Consider the following 22,995-nt stretch of genomic DNA (forward strand, 5'->3'; position numbering starts at 1 on the left):
TGGTTTAATATGTTCCTTCCACTGCAGGATTAAAATTACCGGACAACAGCAGAGGATTGACGGCTAAAGCTGATCCAACACAAAACACTTTCAGACTAGTCTTCACTGTGTCTCCCTCTGTTGAAGAACTGTGTCAATGTCACAGGAAGAGAGAGAGGGGAGGAGGGGGAAGGGGGGTACTCTGACTGTTCCTACACCAAGGACATGGGACCTACTTCCTACCACCATTACATTTTAATTTATCCATTATTTATAACCTGATTCTGTCATCTTGATCTTGCTGGGCCGACTTAACAGTGTCTTCATGTAAACCCTTTCTAAAACTTGAATGTGATTTAAATGTATAACATACTTAAACAACATAGTTGTTTAAGTATGTTTTCAGTCAGTAAACATGCTTTTGGGACTCAACCAACAATGCTGGTTTAAGTCATACTTATCATATTTCAATTTGTAAATTTTTCTAAATGACTCCACATGCACTCAAAAGTTAGTTATGGAGTTCCACAAGGTTATGTTCTTGAACCAATACTTTTCGCTTTGTATGTGCTTCCTTTAGGCAATATATAGAAATATCAGAAAGCAGCACACACATTTTCATTGTTATGCAGATGACACCTCACCTTAAAGGTGAGTTTACTTTTGTAGAGATAATCAAACTCTGGTCACCATGTTTTCTTTATCATTCGTCACATCCATCCAAATGTTCTTACAGATCCTGAGCAATGATGCACAGTATACACACCCACAGAGTTCAAATAATGTAACAAGACAACCCCCCTATACACTGCATCTCAACATAAAAACAAACACCAGTCAAAGTAGACCTCGAGGCTGGTTTCTCTGCAGGTTTTACACACTGTTGACTGAAATTCATCCAAACCGGATTTATCCCACCTGAAGTAGATGGTTACGAGATGCCGTGGTCTAATTCCAGTCTGGACAGAGTCTTACCTGTGATTCATAGGTCAGAAAGGCGATATGGATCTCAGTCAAGGCCTTCATGGCTTTGGAGGCGCGGGATTTGGTCAACAGTCCAAACAAGGTGTCTGGGATCGCTGCAGAGAATCAAAGAAAACTAGAATTACCGCACTATGGGTTGTATCCCTCTGCACACCAGTGCAGTTTCCGTGTTCATATTTCGACATACTTTTTTTCCCGATTCATATAAGTTCACTGTGATCTTTGACCACTGAAATGTAATCACTTTATATCAATCAATCAATCAAATTTTATTTGTATAGCCCATATTCACAAATCACAATTTGTCTCATAGGGTTTAACAAGGTGTGACATCCTCTGCCCTTAACCCTCAACAACAGTAACGGGAACTGGCTCGGTTAAATGTGAGTTTTTAAATGTTACATGTATGCCGTGTTTGGGTTGAAAAGATTTACTCACTGTCGGTGAAGAAGACGTGAGCTGCCCGGTACCTTGGAGTCTGTGGGTCTCTGAAGTCATCGATCAGACTCTCAACAGACTTGGACAACAGAGAACATGTTGTGACTAAGCAACTGATGTTTCTTGTGTGTGTGTTTGTGAGTATGTCTGCTGGTGTGTTTGTGAGTGTATGTTTATGATTGTGTTACTTACTTAAACATAATCTAACGTTTAAAAGAAACACAATTACAATTGTCTTTGCCACTGCCACCCAAGCTAACTATATCTGTTTTCCAATTCAGGGGCCACATCCTTTAAATTTGAAGACCAATTGTTTCAAAGTGGCAATCGGTGGGAAATATGGTAGCAGATGACAAAGACCAAACAGAAATACATTTTCAAATGTTAGTATCAGACTCAATAAGCGCTGGGCGATAAGGCCAATAATTATATTACGCTGAGCAATTTTTATCAGTTCATTTAGATAATTATCATGATAAATATCACATTATAGTTTGTGTTAAGTTTAAAGACAGATTTTTGCTCCTGAGTGAAGCAGAGATTGAAACACAGCAAAACGTTTTAAATCTGAGGTAGATTAATTCTATATTATACCTCCTCCTTGTGCTTACACAGTGCATGAGCAATATATCGATATACATTATAATACACTTTTGTTATATTGTTTACGATGAAAATTATATTGTGTCAATTATTGATAGTGTTTTATTTCACAGCCCTAGACTCAATCAAATAGCTAATGTTACAAATGTAAAAAAACAATGGGCCTTACAAAAAACATTTTCGTGTTATGTGACATTAGTGAATCACGCAGAAACATCCTCCTTCAAATACACCATCTCACTTCAGTTCGGCCTCCGAAGGATGTGGCCCCTGAATTGGGACTCTAACTACTGTTACACCTATTGTAGTCATAGAATGAAGGCAGCCAATAAGACATTAGTGAGTAACTGTGAAAATTGTTTTTCTCTACTATAGAAATGTAAAACGCTTGGAGAGGAGCTGTATGATTTACCTCATCCGAAGGTGTGATCAGGTAGATGGCCTCCATGCTGGGTAGAGGCTCACGCCGCTTCGTTATGTCTTCTACAACTGAGGAGTAGAAGAAAACAGCATTAATCAATACCTGTCCATCCAGCTCCATTGACTGTGAGTGTGTAGTTTGTCAGACCCTCAGAGCCCTCACATTAGTCAATGTTTAATGCTTGGACAAACTCTTTACTCTTTGCCTTACTCACAGTTTTTATTTCTCAAAACACTTATGTATGTTGGATCACTTTTTGAAATATTTCTTTGCTGAGTCCTTTGAAAGAGCAGGAACCAAAGCCATTATTTACGCTTCGGGATATTTGTGCTATATATGATGGTTAAATGACTACGGTGTGTTGTTTTCTCCATTCACTGTGTTGGTAATAAGGAGTGAAGAGATAAGTTAAGGGCTTCAGTCTCATAATGCTACTCTCCTATATTATTGACTAACATTAAATCATATTCTGCCGTGACATCCTCAAATGAAACTACTTAGCTGAAATCAATTTCCTTTGTATGCTTCTATAACAATTGTGGGTAATTAATCTTTGGCACATTTATTTGATTATTACCATAGACACAAGTTTTTTAAATTATGAAGCATGTGTGTGTGTGTAAATGGTAAATGGTTTTGTATTTATATAGCGCTTTTCTAGTCTTGATGACCACTCAAAGCTCTTTACAGTACAGTTTTACATTCACCCATTCACACACACATTCATACAGTGTATCTATTAGCAGCACTTTGTTGTTCTATGAGGGACAATTCAGGGTTCAGCATCCTGCCCAAGGACACTTCGGCATGCAGATGGGGACTGCCGACCTTCAGGTTGGAGGACGACCGCTCTACCCCTCAGCCACAGCCGCCCATGTGTGTGTGTGTGTGTGTGTGTGCGTGCGTGCGTGCGCGTGTGTGTGCGTGTGCGTGTGCGCGTGTGTGTGTGCGTGTGCGTGTTGCGTGTGTGCGTGTGTGCTGTGTGTGTGTGTGTGTGTGTGGAAGAGAGAGAGCACTGTGATCTTAGCTCCACTGTAAAGACGGGTTTAATATTAAGATCACTTAAGAATGCTGTAATATCACTAGTATATCTCTAGTGTGACTGACAGTGATCAGTAAATAGTAGTAAACAGGAGTAAACAGATGATGAGCCTGATGAAAAACCACCGATCGAGCACCTGTAATGACGACCAGTTAACAAACTGTACATACTGTGCACCAACACACTTATATAAGGACACTGTGCTGTTTCATGGATAGTTATTGTATATGCTGGAACTATATCTTGACCAACCACAGCAGTAACTGTGTGTAGCTTCCTGAAGTCTTGTCAACCAGTGACGTTGTGAGGTTTGGTAGCACAATTTCCACAGAGACAAAATCCAATAACCTGTCATGAGGAATGTATATTTACATCCTACTACATTCAAGCTCATGTCATCTACAAAGCCTTTGTACATCCACATGACAGTAGGTGTTATTAGATCCTCTTAGCTGAACTAAATTAAATGAAATTGCACCACTGACTTCAGAGCTACAGCTGAAGTGACCTGAGGTGACCTGGGCGGTTATACTTACTGGTGATTCCCTCTGACATGATGTCTGTCATTTTACAGCAGGAGGAAATCATCCTCATACTCAGCTTGTCCACCACCAGCACCTAGAACACAAGTATACACAGCAGCAGCTTATTTCAAGGTTTTTCTTTAGGATATTTTGAGTGAATCTATTTATATTCAATTTCAGGATGAGATAGGAAAGACTGATTAGAATAACAGGGTCATTACCTTCCACTTCCCTTTTTCTCTTGCCTTCTTGATGACATTGTTCATTATCTCTGTAAAGAAAGAAAATGTTAATACCACATTATTAAACCTGAAAACTTGTATCTCAGAAAATGATAATAAAAATACGAAAATAGACTTGATTGTAGCGAGCTATCTTGACTAAAGATAATTTGGATGTAAACTTTAAATTGGATTTTTGGGCAAACATTTCTGCCAGTACTTCTGCACCTCTTCTCCAAACTCCTAATGTAGGGATTAAAGGAACGGCATTAGGCTGGTTTAAGTCATATTTATCAGATAGATTTCAATTTGTTAATGTTAACAATGACTCCTCCATTCTATTAAATTCAATGAAGTTTTATTGCACACACAAGTTATTTACGGAATTCCACAAGGTTCTGTCCTTGGACCGATACTCTTCACCTTATACAGGTGCATCTCAATAAATTAGAATATCATGGAAAAGTTCATTTATTTCGATATTTCAAATCAAAAAGTGAAACTCATATAATATATAGGTTCATTACACACAGATTGAAATATTTCAAGTGCTTATTCCTTTTAATTTTGATGATTATGGCTTACAGCTAATGAAAACCCAAAATTCAGTATCTCAGAAAATTAGAATATTACATAAGACCAATAAAACAAAGGATTTTTAATACAGAAATGTCAGCCTACTGAAAAGTATGTTCATATATATATGCACTCAATACTTGGTCGGGGCTCCTTTTGCATGAATTACTGCATCAATGCGGCGTGGCATGGAGGCGATCAGCCTGTGGCACTGCTGAGGTGTTATGGAAGCCCAGGTTGCTTTGATAGCGGCCTTCAGCTCGTCTGCATTGTTGGGTCTGGTGTCTCTCGTCTTCCTCTTGACAATACCCTATAGATTCTCTATGGGGTTCAGGTCAGGCGAGTTTGCTGGCCAATCAAGCACAGTGATACCATGGTCATTAAACCAGGTATTGGTACTTTTGGCAGTGTGGGCAGGTGCCAAGTCCTGCTGGAAAATGAAATCAGCATCTCCATAAACCTTGTCAGCAGAAGGAAGCATGAAGTGCTCTAAAATGTCCTGGTAGACGGCTGCGTTGACTTTGGACTTGATAAAACACAGTGGACCAACACCAGCAGATGACATGGCTCCCCAAATCATCACCGACTGTGGAAACTTCACACTGGACTTCAAGCAACTTGGATTCTGTGCCTCTCCACTCTTCCTCCAGACTCTGGGACCTTGATTTCCAAATGAAATGCAAAATTTACTTTCATCTGAAAAGAGGACTTTGGACCACTGAGCAACAGCCCAGTCCTATTTCTCCTTAGCCCAGGTAACGCGCTTCTGACGTTGTCTCTGGTTCAGGAGTGGCTTGACACGAGGAATCTGACAGTTGTAGCCCATGTCCTGGATACGCCTGTGCGTGGTGGCTCTTGATGCACTGACTCCAGCCTCAGTCCACTCCTTGTGAATCTCCCCCAAATTCTTGAATGGCCGTTGCTTCACAATCCTCTCAAGGCTGCGGTTATCCCTGTTGCTTGTGCACCTTTTTCTACCACACTTTTTCTTTCCACTCAACTTTCTATGAATATGTTTGGATACAGCACTCTGTGAACAGCCAGCGTCTTTAGCAATGACCTTTTGTGGCTTACCCTCCTTGTGGAGGGTGTCAGTGACTGTGTTCTGGACAACTGTCAAGTCAGCAGTCTTCCCCATGATTGTGTATCCTACTGAACCAGCCTTAGAGACCATTTAAAGGCTCAGGAAACCTTTGCAGGTGTTTTGAGTTAATTAGCTGGTTAGAGTGGGACATCGTGAGTCTACAATATTTAACTTTTTCACAATATTCAAATTTTCTGAGATACTGAATTTTGGGTTTTCATTAGCTGTAAGCCATAATCATCAAAATTAAAAGAAATAAACACTTGAAATATTTCACTCTGTGTGTAATGAATCTATATAATATATGAGTTTCACTTTTTGAATTTAATTATCAAAATAAACAAACATTTCCATGATATTCTAATTTATTGAGATGCACCTGTATATGCTCCCTTTAGGCAACATCATCAGAAAGCACCACGTAAACTTCCATTGTTATGCAGATGAAACCCAGCTGTACATATCTATGAAGCCTGTTGAATCTAATCACTTAGTTCAACATCAGGAATGTCTCAAGAACATCAAGGCCTGGATGACGCAGAACTTATTACTTCTTAATTCATACAAAACTGAGGTCATTGTAATTGGCCCTAAACATCTCATCGAAACACTGTCGGACCAGAGAGTCACCTGGGATGGTGTTAGTTTGGCCCCGAGCTCCACTGTGAGGAACCTTGGAGTTATGTTTGACCAGGACATATAAAACAGGTCTCTAGGACAGCTTTCTTCCGCCTGCATAATATTATGAAAATTAGGAACATCCTGTCTCAGAAAGATGCTGAGAAACTAGTACATGCATTTGTTGCCTCTAGACTAGATTACTGTTATTTTGTATTATCAGGATGTCCCAGTAAGTCTGTGAAAAGCCTCCAGCTGGTCCAAAATGCTGCAGCACGAGTGCTGACAGGACCTAGAAGGAGAGACCATATTACGTCTGTCTTAGCTTCTCTGCATTGGCTCCCTGTAAAATTCAGAATAGAATTCAAGATCCTGCTCCTCACATACAAAGCCCTTAACAATCAAGCCCCTTCATATATCAAAGAGCTCATAACACTGTATTGTCCAAATAGATCCCCTCTCTCCCACACCACAGGCTCTCTTGTGAGTCTGTAAGAGTAGAATGGGAGGTATACTTCTGCTACCAGGCTCCTCTCCTGTGGAACCAGCTCCCACTCTGGGTTCAGGAGGCAGACACTATCTTTAGCTTTAAGCTTAAAACATTCCTTTTTGATACAGCATATAGTTAGGGCTGGATCAGATGAGTCCTGAACCATCTGTTAGATATGCTGCTAAAGGTCTAGACAGCTTGGGGAACCCCCATCTCATCACTCTCTCCCTCTCTCTGTCTCTCAACCCCCCCCATTCATTTTACATGTCACTAACTTTGTGTTTTTTGTCTCCGATAGTCTCTCTCTCTCTCTCTAGGTATCTCTAACTCCAGAGGTAGAGGATCCAGATGACAACAACAATTATAATTAATTATATTATTATTATTTATCATCATCAGTATTATTGTTATTATTGTTATACTGTATTTGAGAAATGGCAAAGAAGGTATTGATCGCACAGTGCTGCTATCATTAATAACATCTTTACATCTATAATTTTCACTCTTTTACTCTGTTCTTGGTCTCTCTCTCTCCTCCCCCTCCCCCTATCTCTCTCTCTTCTCTCCCCTCTTTTCCACCCATCTCTCTTCTCCTCCCATATTGTGATTTGGCGCTATACAAAATAAATTGAATTGAATTGAATCCTGATAAGCAATCAATAAGCAATTGAAAGCAATCACAGAAAGAACCATATTTTCTATCAGGATAAAAGTATTTTTTGGTCCAGTAAATTCTGTTTCCTTGCAGCAGGTATGACAAGTATCAAACTGTTGTCCTTCCTCACAGCATTATAAACCCCACAGACTAGTGAACCATGTGGTTAACAGCTGTTTAACAGCTGTTTGAGTAAACATGATTAGCAAATAAATCTAATGTGTATATTTGTAATGCTGACATTGGAATAACCCAGTTCAACCTAGAGAAGAATAACCAGCGGGCTACTATTGAACTCCCAGTTCACCCACTGTCTATAAGGAAAGGCATGTGTTAGTAATAAGTAATGATAAAAATAATAGTTTATAAAGCACTCTTCTTCACAGAGTTATAAAATAATTTACAAAAGGATAAAAATAACAATAAACCAATTAAAGAAAACTTAATTTTTGGAAACCTACGGGGAAGATGCACCACGCAAATACAATATATCATCTCACTTTATAATTTTACACTGTGTCTTTGACAATGTAAAAACAATGTCCCTTACACAAACCCTAATAAAACTCCTGCGCCGCTGCAGTACAGCTGGACAGCAGGAAAACCAAGGCACAGATAATAGTTGTGACCCTCTCACGGAGAAGCTGTACACCACCAACATGATGTATGATGTAATATAATCAATAAAAGAAGACTGAATTCAATACAGACAGAATAACATAGCGTGAAGAGTCAGTTCAAGAGATGTGAATCATAGTGATGTTTGAGAGACAGGACCCGGCGTTTCATGACATCCTATCACTTGTGTTGATGAGCAGCGTCCCAATTTTCCTCAGTGGGGGTTTAAGTCCCGTCCGGTCTGTCAAACTGAACATGAAGGGCCCACTGCAATCACTGCCTCTAATCTGCTCCCAATCCTCTTACCCCATCCACCACTCCCCACTATTTCTGGGCCGTTTCTGTGTCAGCGGATGTGATGTCACAGGGGAAGCAGCATCATCCGCCCTCGCACACACACACACACACATAGAGAGAGAGATAGAGAGAGAGTGTGTGAGCGAGAGAGAGAGAGAAAGAAAGAGGGGGCAGAAACAATCTTCTTCCATAATAAGTCCACATGTCATGTTTCCACAAAGAGCCAGGGTGACGTTTCACATAAAGAGTTGCTTTAAAAATGTAATAAGGACATGACTGAGATACTGTGATAAATGTGAGCCAACAGCACAGCTCATACAGACAATAACTGGGACAATATTAAACTGAAGATAATTCTTTAATATTTGTCTCAGATTAAATGAAAATCGAATATGATTTATCACAAAAGATTTGTTTAACGCTGGAGCAGCTCTCTGAAATCCTCCAGTCTCCAGTCGGCCAGCCCCTGCTGTCTGAGGAAAGCTGGTAATGACAGTAAATGATGTATGCATCAGTGAATGGCCCCGTTTATCCTATTAGTCAACAGGATTAAGTGGTGAGGTGTTGTGAAAGAATGGGACACACCGACAAGCAGCTTTCACCGGCAGGATAAACAACAACAGGCTGCTGCAGTAGATAGATCTGTGTAATACTTTGTATATTTGATCACAGTAAGTAGCTGTAACTAGCAACATGCGTAAGAGAAGCAGATGTAATGGAAGAGGAGACTTCTTTCATCTCTACAACCCTTCTACAGCATTTAAATGATGTCCCTTGTGAAAATGTTTTGTATTTTTTGGGGGGTTGTTTTTCATCAGACAGGTAACTTGTCTACTTTGGGGCACTTGAAGTGGATCCTGCTTTACCTGTATAGTGTCCATGTGTTAAAATGCATATAGTGCATACTCCTAAATGCTCTTGTGTTTAACCTTGTCACCCCACACATGGGTCACTAGAGCTGGTCAGGTCAATCTGACTATGTATCTGAAGATATCCGGTCAGCGTTTTTATCAAAGTGGCATGAAGACATACTGGTAGTCAATACCACTAATAGTCATTAACACTGTCGTCAATATCACTGTATCTTTACTGTAGTATTCGTCCAGGATTGAGTTTACACAAAAATGTGACAAAAAAAGTTGTTTTTAACATTATTTTAAATGGCACCATCAAAATATATATTTTTTGCAGTGGTCCTGAATTACTTTCACTCCTGTAAAACTGATGATGATATAGCTCTGCATCAGCCAAAGCTGAGTGAGTCACTGTTTCCTCGACAGCATCTGTCTCCTCGGTGAAGATGACAAGCTGAATATTTCATACGTCCCGTTTCTGGGACATCCGCTGAGTGCTAACTTGATCTGTTGAATAAATTGAATTACTCAGCAAAACTTGTTCATCCTTAAACAGCAAGTACATTTATTCCTTTCCTGAATGATCACTGGGATATAAAAGTGTCACATGAGTGACATAAATATGAATTTATTCAGCAGCCTAGCAACAAAGAATTATGAAATCAGAAATACCTTTGACCAGTATAGAGAGATCAGTTGGTATTTTACCATGAATTGTTTAAAATCTATAGATCTAGATTGTAGAGTACAGTACAGTACACAAGTATTTTGGAATTTCTTGCAATGTATTGTCTATCATCTAAAAGGCACAGTTGTGGTCTTGTTAAAGGTATAAATCGTCAGTGATTCAAATCCTATACACTTTTTTTGTCAAATTCAGTGAAAGTCTCAGCAAAGTCCTCCAGCTGTCTGTTTTGTGAATGTGCTGAACATACTACTGTACACCTTTGTACACAGCCCGGGTTCTGTTTTTCGGTTTCAGTGTTTCAGAGTTTTGTGTATCACTGTCTGCGGTTAATGTTCTGGCCACAGGACAGCGTCTCATCCTCTCTGCATGTCAGCTTAGAAGCTGTAGCTTTAGTTGTTTATCACGATATTTGTTGAAACAATGTGCAAAGGACTTTATAGCCGAGAAGAACTTAAAACACAACTTTACCAGTGGGTATACTTGGATCGATGCATAATTTGAAATGCTCTGCCAGGTAACGTTAGCTTCCTTGTTTGCCTAGCTACACTTCTCACTTCTCTCACTTCTGTGAAAACATTCTAAAGAACTAACTCTCGCCCAGTTTCCACAATGTTGTGTTTTGGAGGCTGTATGTGTGTGTGTGTGTGTCGTTTGTGTCATGATGTTTTATATTACACTGCTTATATTGTATATTACCAACGCCCAAGACTTTAATAGTAACAGCTTTAGAGTTGCAAATTTGAGCTGTGGGTGCTATGACTATTTTCCTATAAGGCTGCAGAAGATCTGACGCGAAAACAAATTTATTAACAATTTATTAATATAAAAATGTGTTATTACCAAATAAAAGGGACAAAAACCAACCAATCTTTTACACAACCAAACCTATACACAACCAAAACGTGTTTTAATTGACATCTTAGAAGAGATATATAAATTCTTTGTATTCGTTACCTTAACAAAAGCCATTAGATTTGTAATTTATTAAACCTTTTTTTTTATTCCTTATAAGAAAGGCACTATTTACTCAAACACTGAGACGATGGAAATGAGCTTGGCAACACTAAACCCAAAGTCACACGATACAATGTAGTTGTTAGCAGATATGAGGACCTTTAAGTGTTTATTAATGTACACTATTATCTACAACTCAAGGAATGTTAGCTATTATATGATATTGCAAAAGTGTTTGATTATATTGTCATTATCTGTCACAGAGAAGTCTCCACTCATGAGTGTCCACAGTAACCTACATTAAATAGTGTTTACTATCTATCTGCTAACAATTACATTATAATTGTTAGAAATCATTTATTAAGTGATGTTATTATCATACGACCATAAATTGTCAGTAAATATCACAATTTTTTTAGCGTGCGCGTCTTTGGTCGCGTGAGATCGCAATTGCTTGCGTGCGAAAGCAAATCTCTACAATATAATAATTTAGTTTGAAGCAAAAGCAAATCTCTACGATATAATAACTTAGTTTGAATGATGGTCAATGATGGGCTACTGGACAGCTGACAGCACAAACAGACGCCTGTTAGTTGTCCGTGTCCTTCATCCTCCTCCTCTCCTCTTCCTCTGAGGATGATGTCACAGCTCTTAATCCGCACAGGCAAAGATTAGCGAAACAGGATTTACGCAGAACCAGGACTCTGCTCCTCTTTTCCACACAAACGCCAAAAGCGGATCATTAAACATAGAAACTGACACTGAAGTCCAACCGAACATCAGCAAACAACACGTTTGTAGAACTAAGTCACTGACAGTAAAAATCTGGAGAAGCATCCATCTGTTGAGCTGCGTGCCTCGGATGTGTCTGCGCTTCTTTTGCGCATCGAACGTCCCAGAATGATAACAAGTGTCACCAGGAGCTGCTTCATCTATATCACCATTAATAATAACTACATTTACATCATGGAAGAAAAGCGTTCATACTCTCACTGACTGTCTCCCACTGAATGTGGATAACCCTTCATCCCTATACAATACTCCAGACTCTTTGGAATAATGCTCTACCGCCATCTACGAATGATAAGCTATGTCAACATGTTTGGGTTATGACGTTAACAGTATTTTTATAAATCAAATAAACACTTCTCACTTTCTCCAGCAATGGCTTTTAGTCCAAGTGGTGACATGATGAGTCCTCAGCCGCGCGTCCAGCTCTCCACACACAACTGAGCGGTGCCACACTCGTGACAAGCCCACATCAATAACACACGCACTTCCGTTCCAATTAAAGCCAAAATAAAAGCCTTTGGGTCACTTCTTCTACTCGAGGTCAACCTTTTCGAAACTCTTGGCACAGTCAGCACAAACTCTGTCACACGTGGACTATAAACTGTGGATCACTTCTCAGGGCTCTGTCACAAAATCAATAAATCTCCACTTCCTACAAATTGCACAACTGATACCAAACCTATATATTCACAGCCACACTACTTGTTCATCCTGATTCCATTTATTATTCAATTCAATTTCATTTGTACAGCACCAAATCATAACATTCATAATTTCAACGCACTTTACATAGAAGATTGAGACCTTTAGAATTACAGAGAAACCCAACAGTTCCCTCAATGAGCAGCACTTTGGCGACCTTGAAGAGGAGAAAAACCCTCATTAAGATGAAGAAACCTTAAGCAGAACCAGACTCCATGTGGGTCTCCATCTGCCTCCAACGGCTGGGGTGAGCAGAGAAAATTGGGGAAGAATGGAGAGATGGGTTGAAAAGAGGGGAGAGAAGAGAGAAAGATAGGGGGGAAGGGGAGGGAGAGGGAGAGGGAGAGAAAGAGGAGAGTGATAACTATAGACGTAAAGATATCATTAGCGGCACCAGTTAATATAACAATAATAACCATAATACTGATGATGATAAATAATAATAATATTAATAATTATAATTGTTGTTGTTATCTGGACCCTGTACATCTGGAGTTAGAGATACCTAGAGAGAGAGAGAGAGAGAGAGAGAGAGAGAGAGAGAGAGATATTATGGGAGAGAAAAAACACAAAGTTAGTGACATGTCAACCAGGGGGGGTTGGGAGTTCCTCCAGCAGTCTAGACCTATAGTAGCATGTGTGGGAGTGGGAGCTGGTTCCACAGAGAGGAGCCTGGTAGCTGAAGGCTCTACCTCCCATTCTACCCTATAGGAACCACAAGTGAGCCTGTGTTTTGGGAGCGAAGTAATCTATTGGATAATATTGTGTTATTAAAAAAAAAAAAAATTTGATTCCCATTTTAGCTGAACATCCATCTCGTGATTATGCCTTCCAATTTCATGGTATCTATGTAAAAGAGTTGCATCTCTAATTGATTTGATCCAATAACATTGTTTAGACTAGAGGAGCCTATTTAGCAACATTAAACCAGGCAAAATGTATTCTCCAAGATCATCTGATTGAACTGCATATTTATTTTATTGAAATGAACAATACATATAGACAACCAACCCCAAAATATCCTGAACATTCAAATTGCCTATTATTCTTATTATGTCAATGTTTTGTGTTTTATACATCCAGTGACAGAGTCAAAAGGGAGACACTGAAAAAGGAGACTATAGTAAGAGTAAATTCATTTAAGTTCATACGTACACATGTACATGTACTCACATGGATGCAAGTAAGTTATACATAGGTTCATACCTGGTCACAGACACTTACTTATATAAATCATTTTAGGGGGGATTTAAATTTTATAACTGAAGAACTGCATATATCTACTGCATATATCTATCAAACTGTAAAATTAGCCCCTTCCTATTTAGTTGCTTTTCTTTTTGTGTTTTATCCCCCAGCATTTACTTCCCACTGGAGCTAGAGGAATGCTTTTCACTGATGAACACAAAACTGTGGTTGTTGATGTTATCATAACTAATACGACTAAAAAGCTCACAGCGAAAACATAGATAATATTTGGACATGTTGGAAGTGGAATTGTGTAGGATACTACAAAACACATCATCCCTTGAAAAGAGCTATTGACAATATTTTCTAATTTCGACTGATAAACTGCTTTTATTTTGAAAATAATGTGTCAGAAACATAAACAGAATATCTGCTGTTCAGATCTGAGATATATCTGATTTATTGTATTTATTATAATGAAATACAATAAAAGAAGAACAAAGAAATGTGAATAAATGCAGTTTAAAAAAAACATTGATTCATATTTTAATATTTAAGGATATATTAAGATTCAAGATGTTGGAATATGAGTAAAAGTTTTATGAAAATGCAGATTGTGGGTTAGGAATGTATGAAGGAGAGGTGCAGAGCAGAGGTGGATATGACTAAACTCCTCTCTGGTGTCCACACAGCCAATATGTCAGCAGTCTGTAATGAAGGAGCACTCTTTACACACTTCTAGAAAACAGTTAGCTTTGGTGTCCATGAGAGGGCAGCAAAGGAGAGGTGAACAAAGAGGAGGAGAAAAGCCCCAAAACATTACTGCAAACTTTGTGCCTTTGTTGTTGAAACATTTGTATGTATAGATATAGATATATATTGATGTAAATGTTTTTAAATGGCGTTGAACACAAACATTTCATTTGTCTCTTTTAATTCAATCGTCCAGTTAAAGGAGGATTAATAATAAGATAACATAAATATTATAATAACAATAATAATAATAATATCCAGAAAAACATGGTTATAAGTATATACACATATCATATAAATACTGTGCTGATACATCTCGAGTTTTCAGAGAGACCTTAGGACTGTATTGATGCACTTGCTTCATATTAAAGTAAAATACACAATTTGAATTTGCAGCGGGGCCACATTACTGTATGTAGATAGATGCACTTGGGGAAAAATGTGAACAACACAAATCCTCTTTTTTACAGCATTTGTTTTGCAATTTGTAATTTTGCTTTTTCCTTTCACTGAACTCAAACCCTGTAACGTATGTGCCACAGGCTGATTCATTTTCTGTACTGCACTTTAATATAATTTATTACATGAAGGACAACTTTTCTATTTTCTTTCATTTACAAGGAATGAGATTGATTTGATTAATATCCTAGACGTTTAATTCATGTTTTGGGCCCAGATAACAGTTCTACGTGGGGCCTCTATTTACTGACTGATCCCTGAATCCAGATACTTCAGACTGAATATGGTAAATATTCTTATTTCGTTGGTGTGCTCTGTTACACGCGACTTGAATTGCACTTCTTGTTGTAGTTTGTAGCTTTTTAAGGGAGCCTTCCTCTAGAACCTGGCTTTGTAACACTATTCAAACCTTCATGTTAACAGAAAACAAGCTCTCCTTGCTTATTTGGCTCTAGTTAAAATGTGTACAAATCCACACAGACAAACAATTTTGGAGATTTTCTTTCTCCCCCATCTACACAGGTATCTTCTTTTTGGAGGCTGTGGTGATTTTCCCCACATACCATGAACGCAGCACAAGTGTAAAGTGGGAGTAGCTGTTCACTTTGAGGGAGGGTGTGTCTGTCCGAGCAACAGGCCGAGCACTTTTCCTTCTGTCCGCCACCGCCCGTCTCCTCCGTGCGCCTCAGTCACTCAGTGAAACAGTGGAGAGGAGCTGAGGAGGTTCCTACAAGTGTCTGCTCCTCTCTGAACGGATTCCCCCTGCGTGTGTCCTGCGAGAAGACCCGTTTCAGACCCGCAGACGCGTCGGTCTGGCACTGTGACTTCCATCCAGCATGGGGGACGTCATTTCCAGTCACCTGGATGAGGCCAAGCGGGAGATTATCTCAGGTGAGCGGCTGTTTGTTTGGTGCGTGCTGCTTTGGGCACACGTGCGTTTTTACGCAGCGGCCACTGTCCGAATGAGTCAACTTACTGTGTGAGAATGAGTCATTTTTTTATTCTTCTACCAGGATGTTGGTGGGACTCTAGTTCTTCTTTCTGTCTTTAACAGACTCAATGTGTTAACTGACTGTTAAATCCGCCTGAGCTATCACTATCGATGTGCTTTGGCAATAAACGCGAGATTCTAGGGGCGTGGGTGTGAGCAGGGCAGTGGACAGGATTTTTAAAACTCAGGATCATTAGTTTGGTCAGGCCCCCTCCCCACCCCTGTAGCTACATGAATCATACTGACGATGGCAACGTTTTATACTCGTTTTAAAACGGTTTCTTCTATCATGTTGTTTACAAGCTTTTTATTTGACCAGAAATGAATTTTAAGTCTTGAGCCTAAAGATGGTCAGATTGTGTATGTAGATATTATCATCAATGTATCTGCTGATAAGTTTCATGATCGTTAGGTCTACGTATGCCATGTCAGAAAACGAAGAAACAATGCTCATCACAGTATCCCTGAAACCCGAGGTCACATCGGTGAGGTCAAACAGAAACTGTCTAAAATCCTAAGTTGTTCAGTTTGTAATTTAAAAAAAACGGTAATGATAATGAATTGATTAACAGAGATTTGTTCATCGCTTGGTCTATAAAATACCAGAAAGTTTGTCACACTACAACATTCCAAGTGTTATTTCTAACCAGACATTTATGATATCAAGCTTCCTCTTGGTGAAGAAAAGCTGATGATTCTCCCAATTAGGGGACTGAAAATAAAGCAATAAAGGATTTGTTGATAATTAAAATATTTTCAGATTCTTTATATGCCCCGTCAAAAAACTAATTTAATCACGGAAGAGTCATTTGTGCTCTGTTGGGCTTGGGCTATTTCAAAATCAGCTCAAGTTTCAGTGCGAGTGATCTCTGGGAAAAGACTGCAGATAGCTGTCAGGCTGCTGGGTTTCTATGGAGCATGGGTGGAGCTGCCCCACCTCTATTGACTCTATCAGCCTATTACTTCACATAGTCATTCAGACTTTGATCTCACGTTAAATACAGACATGAATATTGCTGACAAGCTCCAGCCCGCTGATCTGATGTGCTGAGCTGTTTAACAGCAGCATTTTCATTCATCCAACTAAGATAAGAAAAGATAGACTGCTGCTCCTCTATCAGCTGCAGCTCTTATAAATAAGAATCTGATCTTGTTATTTGATCTTGTGGAACTTGTTCAGTTTAAATGTTGGACATGTCTGATCTTGAGCAGAGTGGAGTGTGGCAGATAAGGGACAGTACAGGGTGTACAGGAGGGAACATGAAATGTTAATCTCACTGGGTATCAAAGGGTGTGGTTCAGCATCTGATGTGTCACAGCACGAGAATATCTTTGTCATTCTGACTCCTTAATATTGATGAGTATGGGACGGATGGCGTGAAAGCTGCCTGGCCCTACGCCTGTGATCATCTGATCTCAGGCTTAGCTGGAGTTTTTTTGATCCTATCGATGGTAAGTTAATAATGCTAAATGGTTCAGACTGAAAGACTTGGTGGTTTGCTATGAAACAATGTATAGAATTTCATGGTCTCTAGAGTTCGAATTCCACTGACTTAGGTGATTAGCTGATTCATTAAAGCTATGTTCACCCTGTAAGCCTTCGCACTTATTTCAGATTTTTGTAGCTCTTCACATTATCTAGCACGCTGTGTACAGAGGTCGGTAATAAACATGGAGGCCACAGATGTGAGCGTTTACAGTTTCATTTTTCTTTTAGTTAGGGTTAGGGCGACGTGCGTCGACGCATCGTATGTAAGGTGGCTGCGCACAGTCAAAGCATGGACTCACCTGAAGAGCACGCTGAAGCAAAAAAATAAATTACCACTCTCATCTAGTAGAGGTCACCTATAGTCGGACCGCAGTCCAGACTGGACCCAGAAGCTGCTCTATACAGACCCAGACCTGTTATTAGATTGTGATGGACTGTTTCTATTTTAACATTCGCACCTTTCTCGAACGTACGTTAGTCTTATTTTAACCTGCACAGCGTTTTCCATCCTTACGGTAGTGAATCCTGGCAGCACACAGTAGAGTTTACTTCTCTCACTGAACAAGAGAAAGTGGAAACAAAGACAAAAGGAGTGTTAAAGATGTTTAGTTGTTAATATTTGTTGAGATTGTTTATATGTGCAATGTATCTATATATTAAGGGAAAAAAAGGAAAGGGGGAAACTCAAACCAAATCTTTTTATTTATTTATTCTAAAATTAATTTAATTAACTTTATTTTAAGATACCTTTTTCAAAACCTTTTTTTATTTTTGATAAATTATTTTTGATAGTCATATATTAATATTTATAGTTGGATTAATCAAAGCAAATTATCGTTAGATTAATCTATAAAAACAGTATTGATAGGTGCAGCCCTACTCTTGATGCTTTCAAACACAGTCCGTTTATGATACGTTTTCGGAAATGGAAAAGTTGCTGCTGGCCCAGTTATAGGGGCCTAGATTTGTCCCATTGTTTGAAAACTTGTGACATCTGACGGGCAGAAACGGAGACATGTGGAAACAATGATGTAGACACAACTACTTGCTGATTAGGTTTTTTTTGGCCACGACATAACCTGATTCGTCAGGCTCCTGTCGTCACCTGACCGTTTCGTGAAGGAAACAACCAGCATCAGACACAGCTACCAGTGTAGAACGCAACATGGATAATAAATTACAAGCACTGCTGACCCTGTTGTCTTTGCTAACAGCTGTTGTGCAGTTAAATGCTGCATTTTACAATGATACAATTGCATATATTTTTTTCTGAGGCAAGCTATTATTCAAGCAATATGAAATAATTCTGCAACTAACAACGAAAATTCCTCTTTACGTGCATTACGTGTTCATTGGTCACTTGATTTTCAGCCATTTTATTAGGGATTGGGATTAAAACTGATATTTAGCCAAAACGCTCATGTGGACAGATCATTTTAGTTTGAAAACGGTAGCAGTATGGATGAGGCCCAAGTTATCCTACTGTTTTTAGATGATGTGCCATGCCAGCCACCCCATGTATCGACGTACAACCTTGTATTATAACGTTTTAAAAATCATGTGGGGAAATAATTATTATATACCAACTGAAATGTTGCCCCGCTGGCCCGCTTGGACCCTCCAGATCCACTGACCCCTCTGTGTTAACAGACTTCTCTTGATTTTAGTTTTAGATGCAGGTCATGCGGCTGACTACAGTACCTCTTAGGAGGAAATGCAGAGGGAAGGCTGTGTAACAGATCAAGCGTCGTCATATTTTTTCTTAAATGCCTTAAGTGGCCAATTCAGAGTGATGCTCACACAAACAGACTTATGCATCAGATGTGGAATCTGAGGAATGCATGAAAAAGCATGTGTGTGTGTGTGGCTGGAAGGAAACCTCCTCCAGGCCTTGAGCTGCGTAGCCAGCGCCACGCAGTCTCTGCAACCAGGACAGACCCAGAGCCAGGCTGGCTTCAAGGGAAGTGCCTGGATTTATCATTAAAGCTGTCCACATGCACACACATCCCACACAGTCACTAATTTAGTTCCTGATGCATTGGGAAGTTGATAAACGTCTGTGCCAGAGTTAAAATTTGTAAAAAAAAAGAAAATTCTTTTGTAGAAATGGAAACTTATCAGGTAATCTCATTCATAGATATCTTCATCCCTCAGTGCCATTGTATTCAAACATATCAATGATTTATGACCAGCTGATAAAACGGTTCACACCTATCTTGTTGTCATCTGACAGGTAGAAAAGCCTTGCCTTGATTGTTGATAAGAATAACTCTGAGTCCCAGAGCAGAGTCATATTAAACCAGCTATCAGCGTGTCTGACTTCCCTCATATAACCTCCAGTATGAAGTCAGTTTAAAAGGGAGATATGGGGGTGGGGAGAGGGTGGAAATGACCAAGATCACATGGCTAACCTCTCATTTCCTCTTTAGAAACTGTCATGAGCGTACCTGGGTGTCTTGCTTATGCTTTTATACTAATTTCAATTTGAGTCAATGACAAAGGTTAAAAAAGATCCTTAATCCTCCAAAATTGTATGTAACTTTCAGGCTTTTTCCAGGGACTAAAAATAAGTTTTAACTTTCAATTTCCCTGCAGCAGTGAAACAAAATGAAACTTTGAAAGTACAAATGCCTCAGTTAATGACCTCTGTCTGTACAAAGGCAATGTTGGAACAAACTGTAGAAAAAATTGTACAACACAATTTCCAGCCACTGAATCCAAGAGACAAGTCAGAAAAAAATGATCAGCAGATTTTCCCTTTTTCTTTTTTCTCCTTTTACTTAACTTGTATAATGAATTTGAATGTCGGGGCTTGCAGACACTTGGATGACACCACACGAGCAGTATGGAGGCATGTTGTGTTTTTTCTGCTGTTTTATTACATCTGAAGAAGAGGTCGCCTTGGCTGAAACTCTGAGACTCCGGAAGTGTTTTGTGGTCTCAAACACTTCACACACCCCTCCATCAGCATTGTTGTGAAGAAATAATGAGGGCATTTTCATTTTTCTGTGAGCTATCCTTTTAAATTACTCATCACATTTTCTTACAGGCCACAAAATAACAAATCATTAAACCACATAGATACAGAAATGGGATTACTTTTTTTCCCAGCAGAGAGCCAAACACTTCCTGGCTGTCAGTATTATTAAGAAAAAATATTGTTATTTGTCAAAAATACCCCAAAAAAAAAAAGAACACCAATGTTGTAGTGTTTATTATTCTAGTCCTGGTTTCACAGTTTTTCCCTCATAGAGATCCCAAAAACACACATCTTAGCTCACATTGACAAAGTGTTCCCTTATGTAATCACACACAGAGCAGAGTCAGCAGTGTCAGTGGGCAAGGGGCAAAGAAACAGGAAATCCGAACATGGAGTGTTTTTCCCTGTCAGTGTTAAATCTTCAGGCTCTGGAGGAAGTGTTAGGTGGACAACAGGCCTGTCGAGGTGTGGCACTCTCACTTTCAACACACACGCCCTTCTCAGCACAGAGAGACCTGTTTTAGAAAGGTTTGGGTATACCTGCTGCCGGGACCCCACCATATACATGTGTTACGTGTTGGAGGCTGAGCAGGTCTGAATGTATGATCGCATGAGGCAAACAGAACAGGTGAGGTGACGTTACAAAAAAAACAGTAGAGAAAAAGCAGAAAGTAGAAGAGGAGGCCATTCTTGAAACTGAGCCCACTACTTCAAACTAAGTTAAGCTAGTTTAACGAATCTCTGATGCTCAAGATAACTAATCTAGCCTACTACTATGATGTTAGATCAGCCTGCCTTGTGATCTTGCAACATCGTGAATTAAAACTAGAATGGTACTCCATAAATCTGCCAGAGTCCCAATATAAAACCACATTTAAATTCACAAGATCCAGATTTCTATTTGGAAGAAAAATAGTGGATCTGTCCCCTGATCAGGATGTGCACCAAAATGTAATGGATTCATCCCATATGTCATCCTTCCACCAAGTTTCATGATAATCTGTCCAGTAGTTTTTGCGTAATCCTCCTGACTAACATAATACAAATCAACCAAAAAAGCAGACCACAGAAACATAACCCCCTGGTTATGAGGTCAATATCATTCATAATGTATTGTGGTTCATTATCTAACCCTACTGTCCAGGTTATTATGAGACTGCACAGTGAACCAAATTTTAGTCCATAGAAATGATATATATATATATATTGTAGCTACTGCTGAGTCAATGGTGCAGGGTTTTTCCAGGGTTCTATTTTTTCCTTATTAATATCACTACTGTGTTGCTTATTTATACATCCAGGAGACATAAACTATCATTAGCATTCATCTGAAGTCCAATAATTCATCTTTCAGTTCTGTCTTGGTTTCACTTAATCCAGAGATCAATCAGGTTCTTTACTGGCTAAATGCTCCACTGTGTTCACTACAAGCAAACTGTCTGTTTTCTGTGTCGGATTGTCTAGTTTCACAGAAAACAGCTGTTTGCTCCTGCTGGAAAACAGGTCAACGAGGGTGGGATTTGTGGGCAGGAAAAAACAAATTAATTTGCTAAATGAGGAAAAAGTGCTGCAGAGGCAGGGCCACACGGGGATAATGATGCATGCTGGGGATCTAATGTGAGTCCAGTACAGTCTCCATGGATGCTCCACAGTTCTGAGTGATGCTCGCTGCACCACGTTGTTTTCACTTTGATTCATTTGTTTCATTCTGAATCTATACACTGGCACTGGGAGAGCCAGTTAATCACTATCTGTGGGTTTTACACAACAAGCACCCATATATCACAGTATCCTCTGTCATATTGTGTTGCATATCTTTCAGCGGAAAACACTTTTTATCAGACATCCTCAAACAGATCTGAGCGTGTGAATTGTCATGTTACTTTAATGAGCCTTAGAGGTCAGTTCATTCTCATTGTCTGTTGAGTGCATCTCATATCTCTGATGTTCATGGGAGCCCTGCTTACACATTGTACTTTTATGTGTCTTGGAGTTAGATTTATTTGACTCATAGCTGCAGGCATCAGGGCAACTCGTTTGTATGGATCATGAACGAGTTAGATTGACGTGACTCTGTATCAGGTTTGGGTCAGTTTTGCATCACAAAGATCAGCCCTGGTGGTCCACTTATCTGGTAAAAATCCTGAAGCAGAGCACTGAACTTCCCCTCTTGGCTGACGTGTGCAAACAAAAGATAGCTTTTTGTGAAACGTTTGAACTAACAGTCCTGCTCTGCCTCTAATTACCTCAGTAAACTTGTTTACATCTAAACTAAATTTGCTCTCCGGTCGACGCTCTAGATCCTTACACAAGCACTGCTGGCTGCCGCTCTCGCCTCAGCTGCGATGGGAACCCGGTCTAAATTTATGAGTCAGCCCATGGGTCTATCTCAGTGGAATGTTTTTGTTAAGACACTGTGGAGAAAGGAGGAGGGGGTAAAGTTGGGGGGTGGGTTCTCTTGTGGGTCTATTAAATAGTACTCTGGTTTTAGCTTTGAACTCTATGATCAAGACGTGCTGAACCTGTTGGACTGATGTCAGTGATAAAAGCTGCCGTGTAAACAAAAAGCGGTGTTGCTTGGATTAGATTACCACG

General features: G+C 39.5%; 2 protein-coding genes across 2 annotated transcripts in view; one reads left to right on the top strand and one right to left on the bottom strand.

Moving 5' to 3' along the window:
• The window catches only part of stxbp1b (syntaxin binding protein 1b), a 30,482-nt gene extending 18,172 nt beyond the window's left edge, over window positions 1-12,310 (bottom strand). Inside the window, exons 1-6 of the mRNA XM_035166970.2 lie at window positions 12,200-12,310; window positions 4,213-4,262; window positions 4,004-4,085; window positions 2,417-2,493; window positions 1,402-1,480; window positions 955-1,058 (exon numbers count right to left, since the gene is read on the bottom strand). Coding sequence (XP_035022861.1) covers window positions 955-1,058; window positions 1,402-1,480; window positions 2,417-2,493; window positions 4,004-4,085; window positions 4,213-4,262; window positions 12,200-12,236 — 429 coding nt within the window. The 5' untranslated portion in view covers window positions 12,237-12,310. The remainder of the gene's footprint in view (window positions 1-954; window positions 1,059-1,401; window positions 1,481-2,416; window positions 2,494-4,003; window positions 4,086-4,212; window positions 4,263-12,199) is intronic.
• A 3,257-nt stretch (window positions 12,311-15,567) lies between these two features.
• niban2b (niban apoptosis regulator 2b) overlaps window positions 15,568-22,995 on the top strand; it is a 35,566-nt gene continuing 28,138 nt past the window's right edge. Inside the window, exon 1 of the mRNA XM_035166160.2 lies at window positions 15,568-15,831. Coding sequence (XP_035022051.2) covers window positions 15,777-15,831 — 55 coding nt within the window. The 5' untranslated portion in view covers window positions 15,568-15,776. The remainder of the gene's footprint in view (window positions 15,832-22,995) is intronic.

This window comes from Hippoglossus stenolepis, chromosome 9, assembly GCF_022539355.2.
Source record: "Hippoglossus stenolepis isolate QCI-W04-F060 chromosome 9, HSTE1.2, whole genome shotgun sequence".
NCBI lineage: Eukaryota > Metazoa > Chordata > Actinopteri > Pleuronectiformes > Pleuronectidae > Hippoglossus > Hippoglossus stenolepis.